General features: G+C 35.0%; 1 protein-coding gene across 2 annotated transcripts in view; it reads right to left on the reverse strand.

Moving 5' to 3' along the window:
* Positions 1-325: 325 nt before the first annotated feature.
* Positions 326-27,175, reverse strand: part of LOC129004589 (protein suppressor of forked) — a 137,913-nt gene continuing 111,063 nt past the window's right edge. The window contains exons 12-18 of one of the 2 annotated variants that reach the window (XM_054433142.1): positions 27,066-27,162; positions 23,586-23,645; positions 22,641-22,729; positions 16,891-17,081; positions 12,940-13,074; positions 12,198-12,304; positions 326-5,324 (exon numbers count right to left, since the gene is read on the reverse strand). In XM_054433142.1, the coding sequence (XP_054289117.1) occupies positions 5,229-5,324; positions 12,198-12,304; positions 12,940-13,074; positions 16,891-17,081; positions 22,641-22,729; positions 23,586-23,645; positions 27,066-27,162 (775 nt within the window). In that variant the 3' untranslated portion in view covers positions 326-5,228. The remainder of the gene's footprint in view (positions 5,325-12,197; positions 12,305-12,939; positions 13,075-16,890; positions 17,082-22,640; positions 22,730-23,585; positions 23,646-27,065; positions 27,163-27,175) is intronic. The other variant, XM_054433143.1, reaches the window with a different exon arrangement.

The following is a 27,175-nucleotide window of genomic DNA, read 5'->3' on the forward strand; positions in this document are numbered from 1 at the left end:
AAGCTCTCTCAAACCGCTTAATGCTTTTTACCATGCGGTTGGCATTCTGGGTTACAGTAGTACGTTTTCTGTGCTATTAGTGCGGTTGACTGGTTCCCCCTGCTTCTGCCTCACTCTGGCCTGCAACATCTGCTAGCTCCCAAACTTCATAGGCTTAGAAACATCATTTATGTTTTTTATACTTTTTAAACACATTTAATAGTTAAACTATATAAGTCTGGCCTAGTTAAATATAGACAGACAAAAACGTTGCCTCATATCTACACAGGCAATATACGTTGACTAAATCAGTTTGAGGAGAGTATAAATGAAAGTCTTTAAGTATATCATATTTTTATTGCTCTTTAAATTACAATAATACTGGAAACTAGAAACACAAAAATGATAACATTTCTGTGCATGTATTTGTTTTTATGAAAATATAAAGAAATACAAACTAATTGTCTGAGTTATAGTGCAGCCTTCAAATCCGAAGGTCTCTGTTTGAATTCCAAGCGAGAATGTTTCAGGACCCAGATACCATTAACTGTCAATCGTGGTGCTATCAAATATTGATGCCAACAAAAGGTAAACATTATACCACGGCCACCTTTAACTACAGGCCGCGGCGTTTAAAGTGGTAACACCGCATGGGATGGCTGGATGGCTACTGCTAAGCTACACCACTGAACGCTCGCGCTCGCGCCACGGAGGATTGGAACAAGCACGCAAATTATCTATTAATTTAGATGTTTTGTATCTGACAACACTGATGTGTAGGAAAAGAAGGAAAGAATTATACAAGGCTTTTGTGTCAATACAAGAATAAAATACAATATTTATTAAAGCCTTTTACGGTACATTAAACATATAAGTATTATGCCTATAATTGTAGTTTTCTTCCGTCTCTTTTACGTATTTACTCTATGATTTATTATTTGTTAAACATTTAAAATTTAAATCCTATTTACAATGTTATTTAGTTACAGCTTCAGCTTCTATGTAAGCTATTGTTTTATCAATTATTAGAATGATGCCGTTTACTATACAAAGTAAAATTAACAAAAGCAATAAATAAAATTTTTATTCAAGAAAGGATTGGCATTTTTCTATGGTTACAGTGGCTATTATTTTTGTCTTTTTTACTTTTGTGTAGTTATTTAACAAAATATTGTTCATTCTCAAAATAATTTTTGACACTATTTCCTTCAAATTTACTCCACAAATAGAAACAGTTTAAGCTATTTCTGGAATATCGATATCTGACATAAAAACCACTGTCACAAAAAAAAACCAGCCGTGTAAATAAAACACATACTTAAAATTCATAATAAACTAGAGCAAAGTTATTAAAACTAAAAGGAAAACGGAAAAGGCATTCCTGTTTTAGGCTACGGTATTTAATTATGAAGACATTAAGTCGTGCAGTGTGTACTTGTAAACTTGTTGGTTGGATTGTAGTAAATAGTTAACCTGTCTTCAAAATGCATTCAATGATGTGCTGTTGTCTGTAATAATATTACTTATTACGGGGAAATATAAGGAACACAGGCATAACTGAACTTCTGTACTGGTTGGGAATGTATGTATTTTAAAGCAATATTTGATACAAAAGTAATTTCTTGAGGATAACCAAAACAGCATATAAACCATGGCATATTGACCAGCTTGAAATAATTCAGTTGTCCTACATTAATTGTTAGCTGTGCGATACTACACTACAGCTTGCAGGCAGCGCTACTCGCCGCGTAGCGACATAAAACTGAGATTTGGTCGCTTTGTTCAACCCAAAATTTTTACAAAACTAATAAGCATGATAGAAAGAAAAGTTACAAACAGTAAAGTATATTTAATTATCTACAACTTTCTCACAGACGAAACTTCTCTGACCAACAAACAACAATTTTAGTAGGCGACTAACTTTTTCACTTTACTTTTCCAAACTTTTTCTAATGTGTTAATTTTTAAAATATTTATATATAGCCTACTACCAAATGAAATTTGAATTTTCAAAACCATACCATTGGCATGAAGGGTTTATTCCCTAGCTCTGTACCAAATTTAAAAATTTTATCTCAATTGTAAGGGTGTAAAAATGCAGTATATTTAAACCGTACTACCGTAATGGTGAAACGGCCGGGAGTTAATGCTCGGTGCGACGTTACCAATTCTCGCTGGCCGCGGCCTGTAGTTAAAGGTAGCCGTGGTTATACAGTAACAAGACCAGGGTTTGGACCATTCCCATGCAAATAAAGTAAAAATTCTGAAGTCCTAGAAAGTGGCTGGGTTTCTGATACATAGCCAAAAGTTATTAGCTGGGCATGTGTTTTAAATATTCCGTACAAGGAATCAACTTTATTTGGCGTAAAGTTTTTTTTCTTTTTTACATAACAATATAATTAATTAGTTAAGCAAATTTCTCTTAGAGGGAGTAAGCTATTATTGTAGTTCTCATGGTAAGACCTGGACCCGGGTCCAATTATTTTTTGTTTTGTTTTTATGTCCTCACAACCCAAAAACCCCATCAGTTCAAATAAATTTTATAATTATATGTGTCTCTTAACACGACAATAGACTTAAAAATCAACCAACTTTGATGAATGAAAGACTGGGACGGTGGTGTCATTTTGTAATCCAGCTACTAGGAGGTCACGAATTATGGATATTTATAGGCATGCACTGTGGATGCGATGCTCCCAGGTGTGGATTAACATCCGCACTAGAGAGTACTGTGACTATCCGCAGTACTATCCTGATAATTAGAACAATTCATTAATTATCACAAGGATAAAATTGGTTCCGATTCCACTATAAACTGTAGGTCCCTTAGTTACCATTAGCTGTATGGGCTATTAATTAACAGCTGTGTCTAAGGAACATGTTGGCCTTAGTCACTAACAAGATCGCGCCACTCATCCTTCACTCATATTTGGGTTAAAACACGCCCATAGTGGCGTCCACATCTTAAATAATTGATATAATTGGACTTTGGCAAAAACAAGTAAACCTACGTTTATTTGAACCAGTTTGTGAACCAGCAGATTTATGGGGTAAAAATTGGATCTGCCAATTTTTGACCAGAGCATTTTGCAAGTATTTCTAAATTATTATGTAAAGCTAAAAAAACACAATAATTCAGTAAGTTGAAGCATTGTTGTATATCTAATGTTTATAAAGAAAATTACAAAACCTGTAAATTTAAAATTTTAAACTGATTTAGTCTGCTTGTTCATGGATATATTTTGATAAAATTTGCCAAAATTACTTTTTTAATCAATAGTTTTATTAATAATACTTATAAAGTCAAACGGGGTGAAGCCCGTGGGTAACTGCTAGTTTGATTAATTATTAAATAATTGTACTGAATTCATGAAAGGTTGTGTGTATTTCTAAACTTGTGTGTATTTCTAAACAAAAACTCAATCAAAATATAAAACAATAACACAAAACATATGTTGAACAATTACCATATGTTATTAACATATGTATTAACTACTAATGTCATCCCTCCTTCACAAGTCAAAATTATTTGGTTTTCTTCTAATCATTTCCCCTGGTCTTACAACAGGAGCTGAGTTATTGTTGTATTCCAAACTTAATGTTATTTAAGTACGAAATATACCTGAAAATTATGAGGAAATATTTTAGTAAAAACCCAACCTAAAAAATGGAAGTTCCATTAGTCTGTAGGTTTGCTGTGACTGGGGTATTTTTATATGGTGTGTTTCTACACAATTCAGGTGTTTTAAGGGAATGGTTCAAACTTGGTCTTGTATCCATCCAACATTGACTTTTTGTTAGATATTATCAGTTTTTGATAGCCCGATGACAATTGGGTCTGGATTTGCATAGGTTGGAATTAAACTAGTGTCTTTCAGATTTGAAGGCGAGCATAAAATTATAACCCTTCGGCTATCCAGACTTGTTGATGATTAGGAGAGGGAGATTCCTCTCCTATTGTTGCCAGACAATACAATAAAATATCAAAAAAATATCCACTCAACTATAAATTATGATTATTAAACAATGTTCACAATAAATAATTATTTTTCACTACACTACTATGAGCTGAGCTGTTTTCGTTATGTGTTTACGACCTACGAAACATCTTATTTTCAACAGCTGTCTATTGTTTACTACAGAAAGTAACATTGTTTACAACCAAAAATTCTCCACTGTCAACAACTTTAAATATTGTTTTATCAACTGTTTCAATTTTTAACAACTAAAGCAAATATTAACTTTAAATTTAAGGCATAACCTAAAAAATTCTAGAGTTTTGTAATGAAGAAAATAATTATTCTTTGAAGAGTAGCGAAAAGTAACGTTCAAAACTTGAGTGAAGGTGGGTCCATACATATTCTCGACCATTTAAAGTGCTCGATTAATCTCGCTCTTCAAACATGGTCTCAAATATGTTATGACTCACTTTCTACTTTTGCTATGAAATATACTATTTCAGCCTTCAATAATTAATTAATTAAAAACATTGTATAAACATCTTGTTATCTTAGTATTATTAATAAATTAGTAACAACAAAGGTTACTGACATTTGTGTATGTATTCAATTTACTAACATCAAATCAAATACAATTTTAATGTATAATACTTTTACAAGTAAGAAATTGGAAGAAAACTAAATTTAACAAAGTTTGAACTCAATTTTTTAGTAACGGTAAATTTTAATTACAACAATGGAGAGAACATAATGGGGGCAGTTTTTGGAGGGGTTAAAAAACTATAGTAACTTATTAATTTTTATTAAATCTACCGGACTCAATTTAAAAGTATTTGAACATTTTAACAGATTTCACAGTAATACGCAGTGCATGTGACAAAATAAATCTTTATTTAACATAAAAACACATTTTCTATTAAAAATATATCGTCACCCATTTTAAAATACATAGTAGTTAAAATTTACTAAATTTTTATTATGAAGTTTAAGTAAATGCTATTTAAAATAATGATATTATATCATTACCGGTACTTCCTACTTGAGACTAATAATTTGTATGGTAACTCTGAATATTGGCCAAATCATTAAAAAAAAAACAAATGAAAATAAAAAGCCAAACTCTTTCAAAAATATGTCACATACCAGTCAATTATTCACGGGTATTTGATAAAAAATTCTTTTGTAATACCTAACAACATCAACTGTCAAACTGATTACACAATTTATACAAACAAGTTTTGCAATCAAAACCTTGGTGAGATCTAGGATGGTTTATGCCATCGTAAAGATTTACTTGACTCTTTTCTGCTGACGTTGTCGGTAGATGTCATTTATTGGTGGAGCTCCACTAGCATCGTCATCATCACTCTCATCCCCACCACCAATCTGAAACCGCAAGTGACAAAGTTCTTGTAATAAACTACCTGATTTTACAACAGTAAATCAATTATAAGCCTACACTAAAATTGCTTACAGAGCAGTAACAACCAATTCTACAATTTCTTGTTAGACATTTAACAATGTTTATAGATATAATAAAACTCTTTTAGATGAAATTATGAGTTTGTCAAGGATGAAAATTTTACTTGCAATGTTTAAAGTAAATAGTGTATCTATTGCTCGAATCTGAGCAATTGCAAAGTATTACAGGCGTTATTTCAAAACTAATTACAGTCATGGTCATAATTTCCGATGACTCAAAAAAATGTAATCAATCACTTTGCTCCAGTAATCGAAACTGAAAACGAACGCTCTTGTGTGTATCATATGTTTACTATGAACAGCTGTAATTAATACAAATCATTCGTCTCTTTATGTAAACAAAATCTTCTTCATAATAAATACATTGGGATTTTGATGGCCTGTGGGACAAAGGCCAAGGACTTTTATTACAGGAATTGGTGAAAGGGGGCCGTCTACATAAAAAATACTTAATTTTGATGCATCGTTTGTAAAAATCCGTCCATTATTAACAGAGTAGTAGTGTTTCATACAAATCGCCTTGACGTATTATGTATAACGATATTGATGCTTATTAGTTCAAAACAGCTGACTTAAATTGCTTGTATTAGTTCCCATTTAGATGAGATCAGTAATTTTATGCTAACAAAAATACTTAGTCAATTTGGTCGACAAAGGCGTACTAATCCATTTTTACATGAAACAAGCATCAAAATAGCGTTCAGATTTTACAATAGGATAGAAGTCTAATTGCAATGTTTGAACTTAGTTAAAGTCATTAAAAAAGAGAGTCATGTTGATGAAGGCGCTGTAACTGCGGGACATGTTGACGATAGCACTGTGACCGCGAGTCATGTTGACGATTGCGCTGTGACCGCGGGACATGTAGCGTTTGCTTTTTATCGCGATCCAAAGTTCCCGAACGATAGAGAGTAGTGATGGTCGAATCCAGGAATTTCGAATCTCAAATCCGAATCCGAATCTTAAAAAAATCGAATCTCGAGTCTCTAATCCTGAATTTCGAATCCTAACCTAATCCTCTCAAAAATCCTAATTTGAATAATAAAAATACTCCTCAAACTCAAACTACTGTTTCAGTTTCTAATAGGCTTATGTTTGGTATTATTTAAGTAAAACTATGTTTTGGTCAAAAAATAACATGGTTAGTAGGTACCTTTATTAGATAATTAACATAAGTAGGCTACCATGTTCTTAACTACAAACATGAAATGATCAAGATCCACAAATTGGAAGGAGACAGAAGAAATAAAACATATAATTCAACACAAATGAGTTAATTTATTTTTTAACCTTGCCCAAAACACAAACCAACCTTTTATAATAAAAAAAACAAGAACCATTTAATTGAAATACAGTGCTTTAAATGTGTATGTAGAGAAACGTTAGATGCTAAAAAAGACCATGGACCAATTTAATTGTCAGATAGATTGTAGTCTGTGATGCTAACAGCACCCAAACCTATTGCAAGTTTTTATGCAAGAATACAAGCTGTTTCACTCTTTCAGGATCAAGCCGATTTCGTTTCTTGTTGCAAATTAGCCCAGCACTACTAAACAGTCTCTCACTGAATACGGTTGCAGGGGGAATGCACATATACTTAGTCGCAATTTTTTTTAACTTTAAAAAATGTGTACACTTCCAGTAGGTGTATACTGCATTTTTGTCCTCCGTATGCTCAACCAGTTTTTCACTCAAGTACATTTGCAGTTCATTTAAAGTTGAATTTTCAGAAGAAGGAACTGACACAGTTTGACTTGCTTTTGTGAATAATGAGTAATGACTCCAAAAGTTCTTCTGGTTTTCATTCCTGCTTTGCTCATCCTCGGCAGGAGGTTCTGACAAGACCTCCTCCAATCTCCCCATCTCATCCAGGATTTTTATTTTGGCCGCCTCCAGTGCCCTTTCATTTTGGAAAGGAGCTGATTTAAACCGTGGATCCAGTATGGTCGCAATGGCAAAGCTGGAATCTTCTTCTACGTTTGGATATCGGCGTTTTAATGACGATACCAAGTCATTTTTTAGTCCCATAAATCCAGATCCAGCCACATTCAAATTTTCCAAGAAATGGGCAATTGTGTTTATTAATGGTATAATCTGAAACAATACAAATAAGCCTAAAATCAGGAAAGGAAAACATTAGGCCTACTTATGTGTCAGGCTTAGGCCACTGATTTTAGACTCTTTTTGTTTTGTTATAACCCAACCAAGACTAACCAAACTTTCCAAATGCAAATGGTTGCTTTGCTTCAGTTGCTTGTGTATTATACGGAAATTAGTGGCCTATGCCTAACCCTAGTACAAAAAAAAATGCTTGATCATGTGCATTGAGTAGACTAAGCCTATCTCAATTAAACATATTATTCCCTAGACAACTGTGAGTAAGATTGCATTTCCACTTAAATTGTTACGGTACTGTATTTATTCAAGTGGACAGTGAAACATAGGGCCTACAAACTTTATATCAGTAATTTGTTAAAATAAAAATTTAATATTACCTTGGTGAAAGTAAATAGCCTATTATTAACATTTAACAAATGTGGAGCTAAAGAGCTAAACAGTAGGCCTACGCTGGGCAGGTAGGTTTTGTATTTATTATTAATGTCACTAAGAAAAACCACAATTTTAGTGTACAGTAAACAATGTACCGTACAGTGTTAATGTTTTTAATGTAACATTTTGTATTTAAAGTTGATCTAGTAAAAGGTTAGGTGAAGCTTAAAATTCTAGACTTCACTTGAAAAGTATTGATTTCTATATATGGTAAAAAAATGTGCCAAAATGTTTTTGAAGCAAGTGTTTTTTCTTTTGGCTATGTTTAAACTTATTTGTAGGCTCTAACTTAAATTTTTAAGTCAGTTGAATTGGGTACAGTTTCTTAACTGGACTATGATTACGCTAATATCGATTAAAACTATCGATTTGATTAGTAAACCTTCATTCGATTATTTTTACAGCAAGTTTGGTTAGTTAGGTTTGGTTTCATTTTTTAAATTTAGGCCTATAGTTAAAAATTTCTATTATTAGGCCTACTCGATATTTTTAATCAATGATTACGTTCAATCTATATCTGTGTAGCCCAGTTAAGAAACTGTACCAGTTTAATTTTTTAGATAGGCCTACCTTATTAAGATCACCGATGCGCCTATTTCAAATAGGCTACCGGTACGGTATGTATTTTGCCAAACATTACCTACATCGAATTCTTTATTATTATTTGTACATTATAATATTACATTAATTAGCTTCTTAACCTAAAACTTACTTCAGAAATTGATGAAGATTCTTTACTGACTTGCCGTGTAGCGGTTTCAAAAATCTCAAGGATCTCAACTGCAGTTTGCATTGTTCTGAAGTCATCAGATGTCAGCTCGACAGGGAGACTCACTTCAGGCTTCCCTGACATAAGTGTAAGAGCATCCTTTTGCTCTACAAGCCGCTTTAGCATATAAAACGTTGTATTCCAGCGTGTAGGTTCATCTTGAATAAGACGATGCTCTGGAATATTTAGCTGTTTCTGAAGTCCTTTCAATAATTTTGTGTTCTTCGCTGACTTTTTGAAGCAACCTACTACTTTTTTTGCCTTTTTCACAAGATTTGCTATTTTCACGTTTTCCATAAATCCATCTTTTATTACAAGTTGAAGTGTATGTGCAACACATGGATAAGCGTCATACTTGCTCTTATTTAACGCAGCTGTTATGTCAGCACCATTATCTCGAACAATGCCAACAATTGAGTCCTGAATCCCCCAGTTTTCGAATACTTGGTTTAAAAAGTTTAGGATGTTGACAGCGGTATGACTGATGTCTGGAAATGGCACACATTCCAAGCATTTGTGGACCATAGTATTAGAGTCTGTACTAAAGTAGTGGGCAGTAACGGCCATGTAATCACAATTAGCAACTGACGTCCACATATCAGTTGTAATTGCAACGTGTTTGGCATGAAGAAGATTTACTTTCACTTCAGTTTGAATTTTATCAAACATTTTTGAAAGTATTTTGTTTGAAAATGTCTTTCTAGATGGGACATTGTATCTTGGCTCAAAGTGGTTAAGCAACCTCCGAAAACCTACATCTTCGACAACAGAAATTGGCTGCAGGTCTAGACATATCATTTCTGCAATTAACTTGTCTATTTGCGTTGCCCTTGGATCATTTGGTGTGAATTTAGTTTTTTTCTCAAACATCCCTTTGATAGTAGTCTGCTTTTGCGGAATTTTTATTGTTTTTGGATAGATTGGGACTGCTGGAGGACTCAGTTGAGAAAATGGAAGTGGAGTTGAACTATGGATAGAACTTTCAGAATCTGGAGTTAGTGAAATATTGGTTGTTGATTCAGGTGAAGTCAAGCAATCTCCCCCTGTCACATTGTCAATACTACTTGAACTAGTGTCAATGTCAATTGATAAAGGTTCATTCCATGGTGTTTGGGGTCCCATTGGATCGTCCACGGCTATCTCTTCTTCAGTAGGCCCAAACACAGGTTCTTTAACAGCTGATGTTGATGGTGAAGATAGAGGCAATGTCTTTGATTCTTGTTTCTTACCTTTAAAGAATGTTACTTTAGAGCTAGGTTTGGTGACTTTTGTTGCATGCATGGTTCGGAGATGTTTAGATAAACTTGATGTTGTTTTACTTGTACCACCTCGAGATATCACCTTTGAACACAAACTGCACTTAGCAAAATTAGTATTGTCTGAGCAAATTTTAAAATATTTCCAAACCTCCGAACTCATGGTTAGAAAAAGAAAATCCAGTATCCTAAGCCTAACCTATTAACTTACTCGAAATCAAACAGAGCAATAACTTGTAGGCCTATCCTAAGCCTGCACACAATATTCACTAAAACACCTAACCTAAACAAAGTATTTGGTCATTGTCAGAAATAATATTAAAAGCCTTGATGTCCTAATATAATACACTACGATAATACACTTCGAGCAGAACAGCAGAAGACGAATAAATTTCAAAAGAAAATACAGTAGGCTCTAACCTAAGCCTAGCCTATTGCTCCAAATCAAATAGAAACAATAACTTGTAGCCTAAGCCTTCACACAATATTCGCTCACTGGAAAAATACCTAACAAAGTAAGTTATTCGTTTATAGTCAGCAATAACATCATTAAAAGTCTTGATGTCCAATTACTACGGTAATAGGCTACAGTCGTGCAGAACAGCAGAAGACGAACGACGAACAAATTTAAAGTTCAGTTCAACTAACACTCACTAGCAAGAACGATTACGATTACGATTGTCATTTGGCAACAAAATATTGCCGATTGAAGTTGAAAAAGATTAACTGAACTGAACAAAATACGGAAAATAGTAACTTGCTTTATTTGACAAAGAGTTTGTTACATTACACAGTACTGTAAAATACGAAGCTTCTCAATCTCAATCCAAACAACGACAAGACTAGGGTCAAGAAATTGGAATGATTATTGCTTGGTATTGGAAAATGCGTCTGCTGTCTGCTATTGATGCGATCTCAAACGTTTCGATTAATCAATTGTTTCATCCATTCGAAAAGTGATCGAAGGCTTATGCTGCATTCAAAATTACCGTTCGATAGTTCATTTTATCCGCACAAATTAATATTGCAATTTAAAGTCATTCAATTTGCCAATATAGCTGACTTAAACAGTTTGCAAAATATACACGGATTTTAATAACATAAGAAACTTATGCTATTAATTATCCTTATGTACTTGATAGCATTAGCAAAAACGAATGGATTTTTCCAATTAATCCATTCGAATTAATCATCCGAAACAATCGAAAACGAACATTTCAATAAAGGAATTCATTCCAACTGAAACCTCGCAGTTCGCAATCGCGCATCCCTCACTAAACTAGTCTAGTTAGTCAGTCTGCTCTCCTTACGCTCAATACGCTCTGATCAGCGTTAACCAATAACCAACAGAACTCTTCTAATATTGGAACGAATGCACCGTTTTCGTGTAGGAAACAAATGGTTGTGGCAACACTGGACTTTTGATAAGAAAAGAAGTAAAGTAAGAAGGCAATCATTTTGGGCTGTGTTACATTGCAGAATGCAGACGACTGCATGTTTATTGTTTACCGTTAGGGTCTTTGTTTGAACCGGACCGGAAACCGTTCTCTCTCACTCAACTCAAACGTTTCGTTTTCGTTCTTGGCCTAGAATCTCGATCTCGTTAAGCTTGCGAATCTTGGTAGATTCGAGATTCGATTCTCGAATCCTATCATTCAAATCTCGAATCCGAATCTTTTCTTGAGATTCGGCGGATTCGAGATTCGAGATTCGGATTCGACTCATCCCTAATAGAGAGTCTACTCAAACCTTTTTAATTACCTTTTTTAGTATTAATTACCTTTTTATATTCTTAGCCTACGAAGGGATTGATATTGGCCACTATGTAAATTCAATAAAATACATCAAATGTGACAAACAAAACCAAATAGTATCAGAAAAAAGTGCAGGCATACTCATACAAAATCAACCACTTAACAGTAATTATTATCTCTTTACCTAAACTAACTACATTAACTCCATTTTTAATTTTTAAATAAATCTGCATCAATGGGTGAAATAATCTACAAATTCAAGGCAAAACTATCTTTCACAAGCACAGTAAAACAGGCCAAAGTGTGGATATCTTTGAAGTTCGATACTTTAATTAGGGACATGAGATTAATGCCAGAAAGAAATTAGCAATGATGAATAATTAGTTATTACTCAAACTAGGTCTGATTTTAAAGAACTTTCAAGAGTATTTCTCAAGATGCACATTACCTTTCGCTTTTTCCTTCCTCCGTTGTCCACATCTACTACCCAGTGGACTGACTTGGCAAGGTCAAATAGTTTGGTGTCACAACCATTCTCACCCAACAGTGCAGGAGCTGCAAAGAAAAAGAAACATAACTGGTCAACCAAGGTGTTTTAGATGAGGAGATCTAACCCCTGTTATGCTATGCTGGACTTGAGTAAAACACCAATCAAATACAAAAGTATAATGTATGTCATTAGAGAAGCTTTAGCTTTAAATATCATAAAATCATTTCATTTTCTCAGAAACGTATTAAATGCAAGTTAATTAACTGTTTAATGTATGATGTTAACTGAACTAAACTAACTAAATAATTAAAATTAGCTTATGCTATATTGGTAAGTTCATCGAATTTATAGAAAAATCTCTCAGTCGTAAAACGGAGAAATTTTTTTTTTTTTCTCTATTAAGACTGTATACTATAATGCAAATTGTGTGTAGTTTAAACACAAAGATGTAAAAAAGATAGGTTCAGAGTGGTGCAAATAGCTCTGTACTGGCCAAGACACAATTAAAATAAAATAATCCTCCAAACTGCTGGATGAATTTACACTAACACTGTGAAAGTTTACAAAACAGTTCATATATTGGCACATAAGATGTTACGTTGGCTATCAATTTTTTGAACCAGTCACGCCAGTTACCATCAAGCCCAATTGTTTCAATTACTCAAATTGTTCACCATAGAAGTTAGACTGAAATGCTTACGTGTCTCTGGTATTTGTATCTTGTTGAAGATGTCTATAAGGCTGTCTACCACTACGAAGGGTCCGTGGAAGCAGTTAGGGGGAGGTAGAAGAGTGCATAGGTGTGCTGCAGCGGGGGGAAGAGGGAATGTACCTCCTACAACACAAACTTAAATGTTAAAAGTTTTACATTTGAAATTTTTTTTATGACAATTTTCACAATTTTTTCAAATATTTCAAACTGTTGAATATATCTTTAAAACACAGAATTACAGAGAATGCTGTTTCCTACCAATCAGTGAATCAGCTATTAACACATTCCTTCTATGAACAATGGTTTCTGAGTCATAGCCAAAACTCTTGTTATTGTCTAGTTATAGGGCTTGCCTCCAAATATGAAAGACGTTAGTTGTCTTGGGCAACTAACGAACTTGGGCTATTAATGAACTTTGTAACAAATAGATTGAAACAAAATAAAATAAAATGATTTGGGTTGTTATTAAATTAATTGTCAATTATCAAAGTCAAAATAAGAATAGTCAATTTCAGTAGGCTACAACATTTCAAAAACTATTTACTCCTCATTTTAACAATATCAATGGTCATGCATACAGGGTGATTCAAAATGAATGACCCAGTTTTAACGCTTTATAACTTTTATAGTATTAAACTTACCGACCGCTATAAAATACACATCAAACGAAAAAGCAACTCAAATAGTTTATGCCTTCCAAAGACACATCATTTAACAAAATCGATCCAGCAGAACTGTAGATTTAATTGTACAAAGTTAAAAAGTAATCTCCAACTTTTTTTACCACTAGAAATTTGGAGGTTACTTGACGTTTTTGCAAATAACTTTTAAATGGTGAGGAAATCAACCAAAGTGGAAGGTAATATTCCGAAAGAGAATCAAATTACCTACAATCTACTAATATGCATTTCTTGAAAATACTCTATAAATATAGCCTAAATTTCGCTTGAAATAAAAAGTGTGGAATTTAATGTTTGCTATGTATTTTGTCTAAATTGAAGACGGGGATTTTAATTTTTTTTTATTTAAGGCAATTTTTGGTACCTTTCTTGAGTATTTTCAAAAAATGCATATTAGTAGATTGTAGGAAATTTTATTCTCTTTCGAAATATTTCCTTTTCCACTTTGGTCGATTTCCTCACCATTTAAAAATTATTTGCAAAAACGTCAAGTAACCTCAAAATTTCTAGTGGTAAAAAAGTTGGAGATTACTTTTTAACTTTTTACAATTAAATCTACAGTTCTGCTGGATCGATTTTGTTAAGTGATGTGTCTATGGAAGGCATAAACTCTTTGAGTTGCTTTTTCGTTTGATGTGTATTTTATAGCGGTAAGTTTAATAGTATTAAAGTTATAAAGCGTTAAAACTGGGTCATTCATTTTGAATCACCCTATATATGAAATTAGTCATTAACATCTTTCCCCTCCTCAGGTAGAATTGCAATTTTTGTCATCGGACGCCAAAAAGTACCTTTTGGTGTTGTGATGTCAACAACTCTTACTTGTCCATCTCGACCGGGGTATAGGGCAGATATTCTTCCAAGGCCAAGTGTTACGTGCATTGTCTTTCTCTGTGATTATTGCCAAGTGGTTAACTTCAGGTGGAATAGTTTGTTTGTCTTCATCCATCCAAGCTTTCCACTTCAGACTGAGTTCAGGTGTCACAACATCATTCCAACCTAGTTTCGTTCTCCATATATCCTTAACCAGTAGTCTGCTTTTCACTGTGGTAGGGGAAATCAGACCTAGGGTATCAACAATTAATAGGGATGGACGGGTCCCGAAATTTCGGGAATTTTTCGGGAAAAAAATATTCCCGATTATCGGGACAGGATTACATTTGACTCGGGAATTTTTCGGGACGGGATTTGGTCCGATCGTCGGCGATTTTTCCGCTTCGCGAGTGCCGATAACGCCTTTATTGTGAGCGATAGGTCCGCGAACGCAGGAGACGAAGTCATACCGACGATCGCGCCGTGACCGCGAGTCATACCGACGATCGCGCCGTGACCGCGAGTCATACCGACGATCGCGCCGTGACCGCGAGTCATGACGACGATCGCGCCGTGACCGCGGAGTCATGCTGACGATCGAGCCGTGATCGCGAGTCATACCGACAATCGCGCCGTGACCGCAAGTCATACCGACGATCATGCCGTGACCACGAGTCATGACGACGATCGCGCCGTGACCGCGGAGTCATGCTGACGATCGAGCCGTGCTGACGATCGAGCCGTGTTCGCGAGTCATACCGACGATCATGCCGTGACCGCGAGTCATACCGACAATCGCGCCGTGACCGCGAGTCATGACGACGATCTCGCCGTGACCGTGAGTCATACAGACGATCACCCCGTGACCCGCGAATCACAAGTTACTTTAGGTACCTGTAAATTGTTACCCATTTGTTGGTTTTTATAGATCAGTGCCACAAATGGTAAAAATTGATTTCGTATGTCTTTTTTTGGTAATTGCAATACAGTACTTTCTTTTTATGCACAGAAAAAAATCCCGTCCCGTCCCGTCCCGAAAATCGGGAAGGAAATAAAAATCCCGTCCCGTCCCGTCCCGAACTAAAAATTCAATCCCGTCCATCCCTAACAATTAACATAGCTGCTTTAAGAATCTCTCGTTTCGTCGGATACTCAGATTCGAGAAATTCAAGTTTTTCGATATTGCGATGGAACACATAGCAGTCGGATTCAGCGTCCCACCATAATCCAAGTACTCGTTCTGTAGGAAGTCAAGTATCGGGCATCAAGTGTTTGGCTTGGCTGGCTTTCAGGTTTTCACGAAGTTTCGAAAGTACTTATTTTGAATTAGACATCCAGTTACAAATTTAAAACCCTCCAGCTCTATGTATCTCAATTATTTCTTGAACACGTTGTTTAGCTTCCTCTTCTGTGTCAGTCGAATCCAGCAGGTCGTCCATATATTATTTAGTCAGTATGGAATTACTAGCTCCAGGATACAAAGATTGAAACTGTCTTGCATTGATGTTTACAACAAACAGTGCAGAGCTTGGTGAACATGTTGCTCCGAAGGTCATCGCTTTAATTATGTAGGTATCTGGGGGTTTGGATTTGTCTTTTCGCCACAGAAATCTTTGTGAGTCAACGTCTTCATCTCTTATATTTACTTGGTGAAACATATCCTTTATATCTCCCACGATAGCAAATTTTCCTAACCGGAATTTCAACAGCACGGATGGCAGTGGATTCAAATAGTCAGGGCCGCTGAGTAGTGCATCATTGAACGAAACTCCGTGAGATTTAGCAGCAGCATCGAAAACCAATCTTATTTTGTTAGGTTTGTTCGGGTTCGATACTCCAAAGTGGGGTAGATAGAATGTTCGACCTGTTATGATAGCAGCTTTTTCAGGTCTGAGTTTTGTAATATATCCTTTTTCGGTATATTCGTCAATCTTGGTTGTGTAAGCCTCTTTAAATTCCTGATCTCTTTCCATTTTCTTTTCAAGATTATTTAATCTTCTCAGAGCATTGTCATAGCTTGGAGGAAAATTAAATTCATAATCTTTCCATAAAAGACCAACTTCGTAATGATCTACTGTTTTCCTTTAACAATATTAAAACATGTGATAATTAATCTTCACAAATAAATCATACAACAGAAATATAAAGATTAATCAATGGTCATACATATGAAATTAGTCATTAACAGTTGTTCCGCTACAAAATAATAATGTATGCAAAAATCCCTACTGTAAACACCCCCCACAAAAAAAGAGTAAAAACCCAAAAAAAAAAAACAAACATTTAGTAGGGAATTCTATATTTATTCTAAAACTTATCATATTAATGCTTGACATAGTTAATATGTAGTGTACAGGAATGTTTTGGGATATGTTTTCAATTCAAACATTTTAGATTTTGAACACTTATACTTGCAACAAAAATCCCATTAAACATTTTTGCTCACCAGGTGTCGGGTGTTCTCCGACGTAAGGGTCTCGCTTTGGTTTGAAGGGGACCATCTGGGAGAGATCAGGTTTAGGCAACTGTCTCTGGGTAGGCTCGTGGTCGTCTAGTCCGTCTTTTAAAATTTTGCCGGTTATGGCAAGGTGAGCAGCTTTGGAGGCCTGTGCAGTTACCTCACTGTATCCTATAGACCTGGAAATAATCGTTAACTTAGTCTTAGTTACCTTTGTAAGTCGGCAACCTCTTTAAAGCCATGTATAAATGTGATCAAAACATGAGATTAAGTTTTATGAACTACAAATTTATATCATCAGTGGGGCAGGCCCAGTTAAGCACTGCAAGATCTCGGCACCTGTCCAATACTTGATAATTTTACATAGTACAAATATAAATGTACACAAAAACTAATATTTATGAATTTCAAAACAGTATGGACATATTCAGTATGTGTTTCAGTTTAACTCTATCAGAATCAATTGGGACCGTGCCACATTCGGATAAGGACTGTAAAAGATGTACAAGATTTTACAGCAATCACAACTTCGTTTTTTTTTTTTTTTTTTTTTTTTTTTTTTATTAACGATACTTATTGCTGTAGTTTTAATTATATTAAATTCTCTCTGTAAGCAATCCGATAATCGACAATAATTTGGATAATTTGAGTTTGGACAGTTGAGTTCTTCTGTTCTACAGCACTAGGAGAAATAACAAAGTGAACATTCCTACATAAGGCTAGCTTTATCAGGTTATTTGTTACAGTTGCATTACATTACATTTTAAATAAGTTTCCTGAACAGATGTATTACCAGTACCTATAGTTTTAGAATATAGGCACGCCTCTTGCTGCTGCAGAATCCGTTCTACTCATTTAAAAGGTTTCTACTATCCAAGATCAACATTGTGCAAACTATTACCCCTACTAAGTGGTCTGAGATACAGAATATTTAAGGTCGGTACGGTTCGGTACGGAGCAATATTTTGTACCTTGGTTATTGGTATAAAATAGGTATGGTACGCGGTTACCAGTATTTTTGCGGTTTTCTTCTCAGAATTTTATTTAAACCATTATTTTAAATTTGAATACATTGACATTACTATGAAAACGGATAGTATCCTACATTCATGGTTTTCTAACAACAATTACTGTAAATGATTGAAAACATGATTGAAGCAACAATTTTACCAGATAAACACAATGTCTAGTTGTTTGTTTGTTTTTTTTTTACTTTTTAAAACATATCAATGCATTCAGGACGACAGTGTAGTGGTCAGCTGTTTACTGGAGGTTATGATGAAGTAATGGCAAAGAGCATCTTTTTTTAGCGAATTTCCCATATAGGGAATAAGCTATTACCGTAGTACTCATGGTAAGACCTGGACGCGGGACCGATTTTTTTTTTCGTTTCGAGGTCCCTAGAGACCAAAAACACCATCCGTTCAAATTCATATATATATATATTTATATATTTATATATTTATATATATGTGTCCGTTAGCACGATAACTTGAGCAAAAATGATCAGATTTTGATGAAATTCGGTACAAACATGTAAACCTACGTTTATTCGAACGAGTTCGCGATCCAGCATGATCGGACCATGGGAACGGGGGTTTACGGGGGGTTTTATGGGGTAAAAATAAGTTTTTTGCATTTTTGACCCAAAAAACATAAAATTTAGCAATTTCTTTCCAAACCATTTTGTAGAGCTTAAAAAAACAAATAATTTAGTATATTGAAGCGTTATTATGCGCCTAATGGTTACGGAGAAAATTCCAAAAAATTGTAAATTTAAAATTCCCATGTTATTCTTATGGAGAATAAGTAAACTGTTGTAGTTTGCTTGTTTATGAACATATTTTGATCAAATTTGAAAAATGTTTTTATTTCTTACTAACTATTAACATAAAAAAAAACAGTTTTACCTCCCTGATGCAGCAAACCTAAGTACTTGTTAAACTAATTCTATTTAAATCGGGAATAAATGTTACATTTTTAAGTAGACATTTCAGTGTAAATCAAATGGAAATTCGCTTAGTCTGCAGGTTTGCTGCGGCGGGGGTATATCAGCTTCAAAACTAATTATAAGATGGATACAACTCATGCAAAGCTCTTTCTGAAACTAAAATTTGGATTAGCACAGAGTAAGATTATTGTCTTTTCATTTACAAAGTTAACATCCACACATATCAATCATTAGTTTATCTCAGGCTCAATCCAATTTTCTTAGTATATTTTAAAGCTCTTCCAAAGAACCAAAAGACCCAGAGCCTACACCTAATTATTTAAGAGGGCATACATAAATTGAGTATCAAACAATAAGGTTAATAATGAGGGTAGCAAAATCACTATCATCATTCTAGTTCATAAGATTTAGATTGCCTAATGTACCTACCTATATCACAATAAAAAATATACAAAACAAAAAAAATTTAAACCTTTAACAACCACATCCAACAATAGAACACAAAATAGAGAACATGCAATGACATAATTTGAGAGCAAGTAGGCTTACATAAAAAAAATATGCAAACAATTATATGAAATTATATTAAATTAAAATTTTGCCGGTTATGGCAAGGTGAGCAGCTTTGGAGGCGTAATATGCTTGTGGTTTCTTAATAGAAAGATAAAATATCCATAACAAATATTTTAACTTATAAAATAAGATTGTAGATTAGTTACAAGGTCAATATGAAGCCATAAACAGTTTTATGGCAGTAGGTAATAGCCAGTTGCAAATTATTGATAATGACCGAGTTAAGTCCGGTTCACACGAGCCCGGTTCATTTAAGCAAATTTATTGTAGGTGCCAAAGTCAGACCTGAGCTCGGACCCCAGACCGATTTCCTTTTTCGTTTTGATGTCCCCAGAGGCAAAAAACACTATTCGTTCAAATTTTTTATATATGGACGGGAAATTTTCGGGAAAAAATATTCCCGATTCTTGGGAAGTGATTTTATCAGATCGTCGGCAATTTTTCTATATTGCAACTGACGAGGACACCGTTTCCGAGATCGTGGGAGATATCGCCGGTGACAAGGACTATGCTGCCCATTGAGAGATGTTCACGATGGCTCCGAGAACCCAGGAGGTGATGGCGATGACGATCTCTACGTGATCCCGGGAGAAATTTAAGATGGTACTGCAAACATGTGACATGTTGACGATCGTGCCGTGACCCCAGGAAATGTTGACAATGGCGCCGTGACGACCACGGAACATGTCGACAATAGCACCGTGACTGCGGGACATGTTGACAGTGGTGCCGTGTCCGCAAGTCATGGTGATGACGGCGCTGTAACCGTAGGACCTTTTGACGATAGCACCGTGACCACGAGTCATGTTGGCGAGAGCGCCATGACCGCGGGACATGTCGACCATGGTGCCATGACCATGAATATACCTCATTCCTACTAATAACCATGTCAGGTTTTAAAACTACACTGTTTTAAAAATGCAGTGATAGTCTGTTTGGAAACATGTTTGTGGATAGCTAGGGGGTTTTTATAAATGGGACTGATTTTGTACAGTTAAATTTCAACAATTATGATATTTTAGTCAAAATTTTGTTTTTATAGTGTGTATTTTTACCAATTATTTGTTATTGTGAATCAGTGCCACAAAGGCTAATACAGTAGAACCTCGGTTAACCGAGGTAATTGGGACCGAGGGTACCTCGGATACGGCGAACCTCGGATAACACGGAACGTAACCTAAAAATCGTTACCGGGGCTAAAAATAGCTCAAGATATACTAAAACATGAACAAAAGTTATTAACTGAACTGTTGTTTAGTTTATTATTACAAGAAATGTTATTAGTACGCAATAAAACGTGAGAGGAAACGGTAACACTCACAATACTAAACACTGTTTTAATATAACACTCAATTTATTGCACAACTGAATACGTATGATATAGGCTACACAATGTACAGATGTTTAGTTACAGTACAGTACAGTATTCCTGTTTACAAAATTAAATCAAAGAAATGAAAATTAATTTACTGTACATTGTACAAAAATAAACAAAGTAAGCTAATCTTTTTTCCCAAAGAAATCAGTTATTGTTTTTTGACTTAGATTAGAGGATCTTAGGCTAGCCGCCCTGTTGCGCCAGCGTCGTAGCCAAACTAAATCGTCAGCCCACTAGATGCGCAATAAGCTACGGAGTCGAATCGGGGTGGTGGGGAGAGCGAGTGGCTCAGTCGCGTCTCGGCATTGAAACAGTTCGCATTGGTCCGGCGGCGAGCGGTGTCGGGTTACAACACCTGCAGCTACTCTGGCGAGCGGTGTCGGGTGACAGTGCCGTATGCATTCGGCAAAGATAAGCGCTAAGCTACGCAAATATTTGGCCGAGGAAACACAACAGTTGCCAACATTTTACTGTACAATAGTTTTAACGCATTGCAGGCTAGCGCGTGCGTATTGCGATAAAAGGAGCACCCAAACGCTCATTACTGTACGTAGTTTGTGCGTGTTTCTTTTGCTTTTTAAATAAAAAAAATCGTCCGAGGACGGCCTCGGTTAACCCGGAGTCTCGGCTATTTTTTATATCTGTAATAATGTTTATTCAAGGTTGTTGAAACAAAAAACCATTTTTCCCAGGAGAAAATATTTCTGTCTCGTCTCATCCTGAAAAGTGGGAAGGAAATAAAACTCCCGTCCTGTCCTGTCCCGAACTAAAAATTCAATCTCATCCATCCCTAATATATATGTGTGTGTGAGTGTGTGTGTGTGTCCGTGAACGTGATAACTCGAGTGATTTGGTCCGATTTTGATGAAATTTGTTTTGAAGGTGTAAGGTGGGATAAACTTGTATGAGTTTGCAAACCAGCAAGATCGGATCATGAAACTTGAGGGTTTAGAAATGTTCAAAAATTGGTTTTTTTCACCCTTAAAACATGGAAATTCCCAGTTTTCACTAAGACAATCTTGTATAGGCAAAAACAATAACTTTTGCCCATTAAAGTGTTGCACAATTAAAGATTAAGGAGAAAATTAAAAAAATTTACATTTAAATTTCCATGTTATTTTTATGGAGGAAAAGTAAACTCAAACTGTTGCAGTATTGTATGTATATTTAAACATACCCGTAGCAGCAAACCTAAAGACTTGTTAAATCTAATGTTATTTAAATGGGGAATAAATATGTCTTGTTTATGGAAATATTTTAGTAAAAATCAGACAAAATGAAATTTGCTTAGTCTGCAGGTTTGCTGCGGACTGCGGAGGGGGTATTATATATTTTTATCCCATTGTTAGTTGATTAATTAGGTTTTGGGCATAGTGCCAATGTCTGTTTCAACCTTTAATCTTTTGGTCGCCAGTTTTTAAGCTGTGAACATGCTTTAATGCTTTTGTGTCATGTCTTGTGTGTTATCCATGTATTATTAACCATTGACTCCATTAAAATGAAGAAATCTTGTGAAAAATGCAAATACATTAATTTAGTTTAGGGTACCACTACCCACCCGATGGTGTAATGTCTGAAACGGCCATAGTGTAATGAAAATTGTGGATTGCGAGAACAGTAACATTATTCTTTCGATCAATTACAGTTAGTGTTCTCATTCTGATAATGAAAGCTAACACGTTTCATGAATTTTTTTAAGTATAGGAGTATGAATCACACATTTAGTACGTTAAGTCAAGATTTAATTGATTTATCTTGATTGTACTTGCAACAAGTACACAACAGGTTACTCTATATTAATCATACAACATTTGATTTGCATTCATTGGTTCTTACCTGAGTTCAGCTGGAGAACAGGGATATAAACGGAGAAACTTGTAGCGGTCAACAAGTTGTGCTGTTTCTTTACCCTCAAACTCTGCAATCTGAAAATTGAGTTTAGGAATTTTAGTCCATATAAACTACAGCTAAATGGTCCAAACAGTCAACTTGTTGGTATAAAAGGTTGAATTCAATAATACTGAAAGGGTATGTGTGCCAAAAGTTGGCCAGAGTAAAAAAATTTTGAGTTAATTAAATTTTTAAGTAAACCTAATTAAAAATTAGTATTTAAAAAAAAAACATTCTTTTTATTTGCTGCATACCTTAGCTGTCTTGTCTGGACTTTTAAGGATTGTCTTTTCCTCTGTGTATTTATAAAAGACTCACTGTTCGAGCTATTAGTGTTCAATGGATAAACTAAATAGAAGTTTATCTAAGTATACTTACTACATTTGCTACCAACCAACTATACTTAGCCTCATGGGTTCCATTAATATGGGCTAAAGAAGGGGAGTCTTCCTCATGAGAACCGTTTCCAACCACATTTTTAGATTTTGCAGTACAATTATAAAATTGACAAAGCAAATTCAGGTACAAAAATGGGTAAAATCAACAATTTTGTAAATAAATCTCAAACATTTTCTGGGACAGGAACATTCCCCCACTAAACAGGGGGGTTATTGCGTACACCCCAGCCCCCTTATGTAAAAGCAAGTTGGACACCCATGTTTAGCATTCAGATACAGAGGAATACTGTATATGACGGTAGGTAACGAACATGTCAATTGATCAATTAATTGTAAAACTTATTAACAAAGAAAGATAGAAAACTAAAATTATGTTGTAAGGACACTTTTATCAATTCTATAATAACATTTTTGGTGGATTTAAAGCAAACTTTTTAAATATATTTCAAGTTGTAGAGTTTCTAATTGCTGAGAAAAACATAAAAGATCTTACGCTGATAGGACATGGATAGGGATCATATTTTGGATCAGGAGTGTGGTATTTCGAGAGGATCTGGAAATTCAAGTAAAAAAACATTATTTACAAAGATAACTCATTATATTTATTGAAAATCTTCTAACAAATATAGGTAATATTACACACTAATATTAATTCCACACAAAATATCCTAGATCTGTGATATTTATTGTCTATATGTATGTATTTGGTCTATATTTACCTTTTCCAAATTTTGCATGTATTTATCCTATGATAAGGCATAATGCACGTTTATTACCGTAATATTTATATGTGATATCATGCTTATGAATCCTGAACAGCCTGCTGTGTAAAAACTACCTGACTTTATCTATTGTGAGATTGAAAATGCTGAATGGCAATAAGTTTTGATTACTAACCATCAACATTTATTTTACAAACAAAAATATTAGAGATCAGTGAGCTTAACCATTAGGCCTACTATCATTATAATTTTATTTATTATCATCAAGATTTCAGTAGGAGAAAAATCTTTTTGTAAAAGATAAATATTGACTTCAGTGACAGTTTGCACCCCAGAGAGATAACCATTTATACAGTATAACCCCGGTTAACCGAAATAAAGGGGGAGAGCCGTTTCGGATAATCGATTTTTTTGTTAACCCGTTATATGCTAAAAATATTACCACGGTGTGAAGGAAAAATGAATTTATAACAATTTCTATATAATACAGTTTTATTTAACCTACAAAAATGTTACTAACATGTTATTTAAATCTAAACAACTGAAATTTCTTGACATTAAGTACAGAAATCTGTTATTTTTCTTTGTTTTTTTTTTTTGTCCTTCACAGAGTTTTTGTGCTGCAATGTCCTGCCATCTTTTAATCAGAAGGACGTCCGTAGGTGTGGACTCGCTACATTGCTCCACAAATTTTAGGGCAACCTACAATAATAAAAGTGGTTGTAATTTAACTTGTTTAAAAACAAATATCTATTAAAATTTCTGTGTCTGGGTTATACAGTAGTGTTTGACTTACCTCTAATGCATTAAATCCGTCACCGGGTGTCACTTTGCCGATTCCGTCATCCACGTCGTCTGCTTTGTTTTCCGTTGTGTTGTCAGCTGGCTGCAAAACTGTCTCTACAATATCTTGGTCGGTTAGTTCATCAGGATCATCGGCGACGACCCATTCGTCCACATCACTTGCATTCATTTCTTCACATCCAGGAATCCTATGAACCATCTCAGTCAAATTTTCAAAACTTTCGATTTCTTGTTTGTCTAGTCCGTCATAAATCTTCCTCCAGCACTTTTGAAATGTTTCCTCTTTAATTTTAGACCAAGCCTCCCTCCGCACACCAATAAATAACATGTTTCATGTTAACTGCCTTCAACGCGTCATTAATCAGTTTATATGTGTTTCACAATCTTGTAGGATACTTCTTAACAACAGTCATCGATAGTGCCGTTTGAATGCTTCGATCACGCCTTGATCGAACGCGCTGAATTAGACTTGTGACATTTGGTGGAAGAAAGCGAAACTTCAATATCGCCCTTTTTTAACTCGCTGGGATGTGAGGACGCATTATGAATCAATAAAATAGTTTTTTTCGGCAAACCTTTTCCAGCTAAAAACTTTTAAACTTGTAGCACAAACTGTTTCATAAACCAAGTTGCTGAAGCTAGTGATTTGTTAGGCAACATCTTAAAATTAACGCCTGTTTTGTCGGTATTGTATGTCTGGTCTTTACTTGTAATGTACTTGTGTGTATGTCTGCCTTGAGTGTAATCTGCAAATATTGTTTTAAAAATATCTATCGCGTCTAGATAAATTTTTTGCCACACAAGTTCAGTTGGCGGATCCCATACCTCTTTTTAAAGCGATCTAACCCACCTGAGCTGGCACAAAAACTTTTCCCTTCGTCACCCAACAACTCTGCTAATATTTTAGCCTTTTCTTGAAGTAAGGGACCTGTTAGTGGCATGCCTTTTTCCCTTTGTTGGGTAAACCACATAAATAACACCTTGTTAACCTTCTCAAAATCTGATTTCTCCAAAGTTTTTATGTTACCATTTTTCACGACTTGCTTTAAAAACTTAGGTTTAGATTTAACCCATTTACTAACTATTCCATAATTAGCTGCAATTCGTCTTTAGTAGCCAACCTTCGTCAACTTGTTTGATAGCAGCTAATTTATCCGCAATAGAAGTAACCACTTGTTTACGCTTTGAAGCCTTTGATACACATACACAACTTTACGGTACACTACTGCACATAAAAACACCCGGCAACATACAGTAGAGACTTGCTAGTCACAAACAGTACACTACTGCAACGTATTAACAGCATAACTAATTGTAACAGTGACTGATGGCAGGGAATGTGGAATTGCCAGGTCGGTGGCCGGAAGTAGTGCGTGGGGGGGGCCGGCGGGGAATCAACTCAAGGACACGTCGTCGCCACGCATCACTGATAAGGCGATGAGTCACGTAGGCAGGGGCTTGGCGCTACGTCTCGCTGTTTACATATTACGTATTGCACCCTATTCGTAATCCTATATTAATTTATGGAACCGTTTTGGTTAACCCGGGTTTTGGTTAACCCGATTTCGGTTAACCAGGGTTTTACTGTACTTAAATTGAAATGCAACGTAACGTAGGATCCTAACCATCAAAATAGCATCATAAATGGTCATTGTTGATTAGGCCAAACTTAAAGATTTCATCTATTAACAATTGCAAACATTTAAGTATTTTTTTTTTTTTTTTTGTTAGCCTTCAAATTACATTGAATATAAAAATTGGTGTAAATACCTGCTTCTTGTGATCCAAAAATGATGTTGCAATGACGCAACTAGTTTCAACTTCACACTAAGTCATCTTCGGGTGTCCAGGGGATGTTAAAATCACTTCATCAGAAGGCCACCAATACACATATTGTACATTTATACACAAACACGAACATAGAAACGATAAAAAGGTACATTTATTTATAACGTCTAGACGCTACATCCATCCAATCATGACACATCATCCCTTACCGCTGTTACCATTTTTAGTCTTTCACTCGTCATAATTAAATGTACCTTTATATCGTTTCTATGTTCATCTTCGTGTCCGTGTCCAGGTTCGTGTATAAATGTAAAATATGTGTATCGACGACTTTCTGATGAAGTGATTTTGACATCCTCTGGACGCCCGAAGACTACTTTGTGAGAAGTTGAAACTAGTTGCGTCATTGCAACATAATTTTTGGATTAAAAGAAGCAGGTATTTACACCATTTTTTAAGTATTTCTTTAAGCATGTTTTTTGTCTACTAATATTAAATTTAAATAACTTATAATCTTTATTTCAATGTTTGGTTCAATTCATTTGCATTACCATTACAATGCCTTATGGTTTCATCCCCAAAAGCAGTAAAAAATTCTCGCTTTTACACCCCATTTATATGTAGGTACAAAAGTTAATGAATGAACAGAGACAACATACCTTTTCAAGCACAGCACTTCTTCTCTTTTCTACCTTTACTATACTTGCTAGATCTCCAATGTTTGACTCAAATTCTAAAAACCGGTTCCAGATATCACTGAAAATAACAG

The sequence above is a fragment of the Macrosteles quadrilineatus genome, unplaced genomic scaffold (assembly GCF_028750875.1).
Source record: "Macrosteles quadrilineatus isolate MER2022 unplaced genomic scaffold, UCM_ALF_1.0 Scaffold_1__1_contigs__length_201487025, whole genome shotgun sequence".
In the NCBI taxonomy this organism is placed as follows: Eukaryota; Metazoa; Arthropoda; class Insecta; order Hemiptera; family Cicadellidae; genus Macrosteles; species Macrosteles quadrilineatus.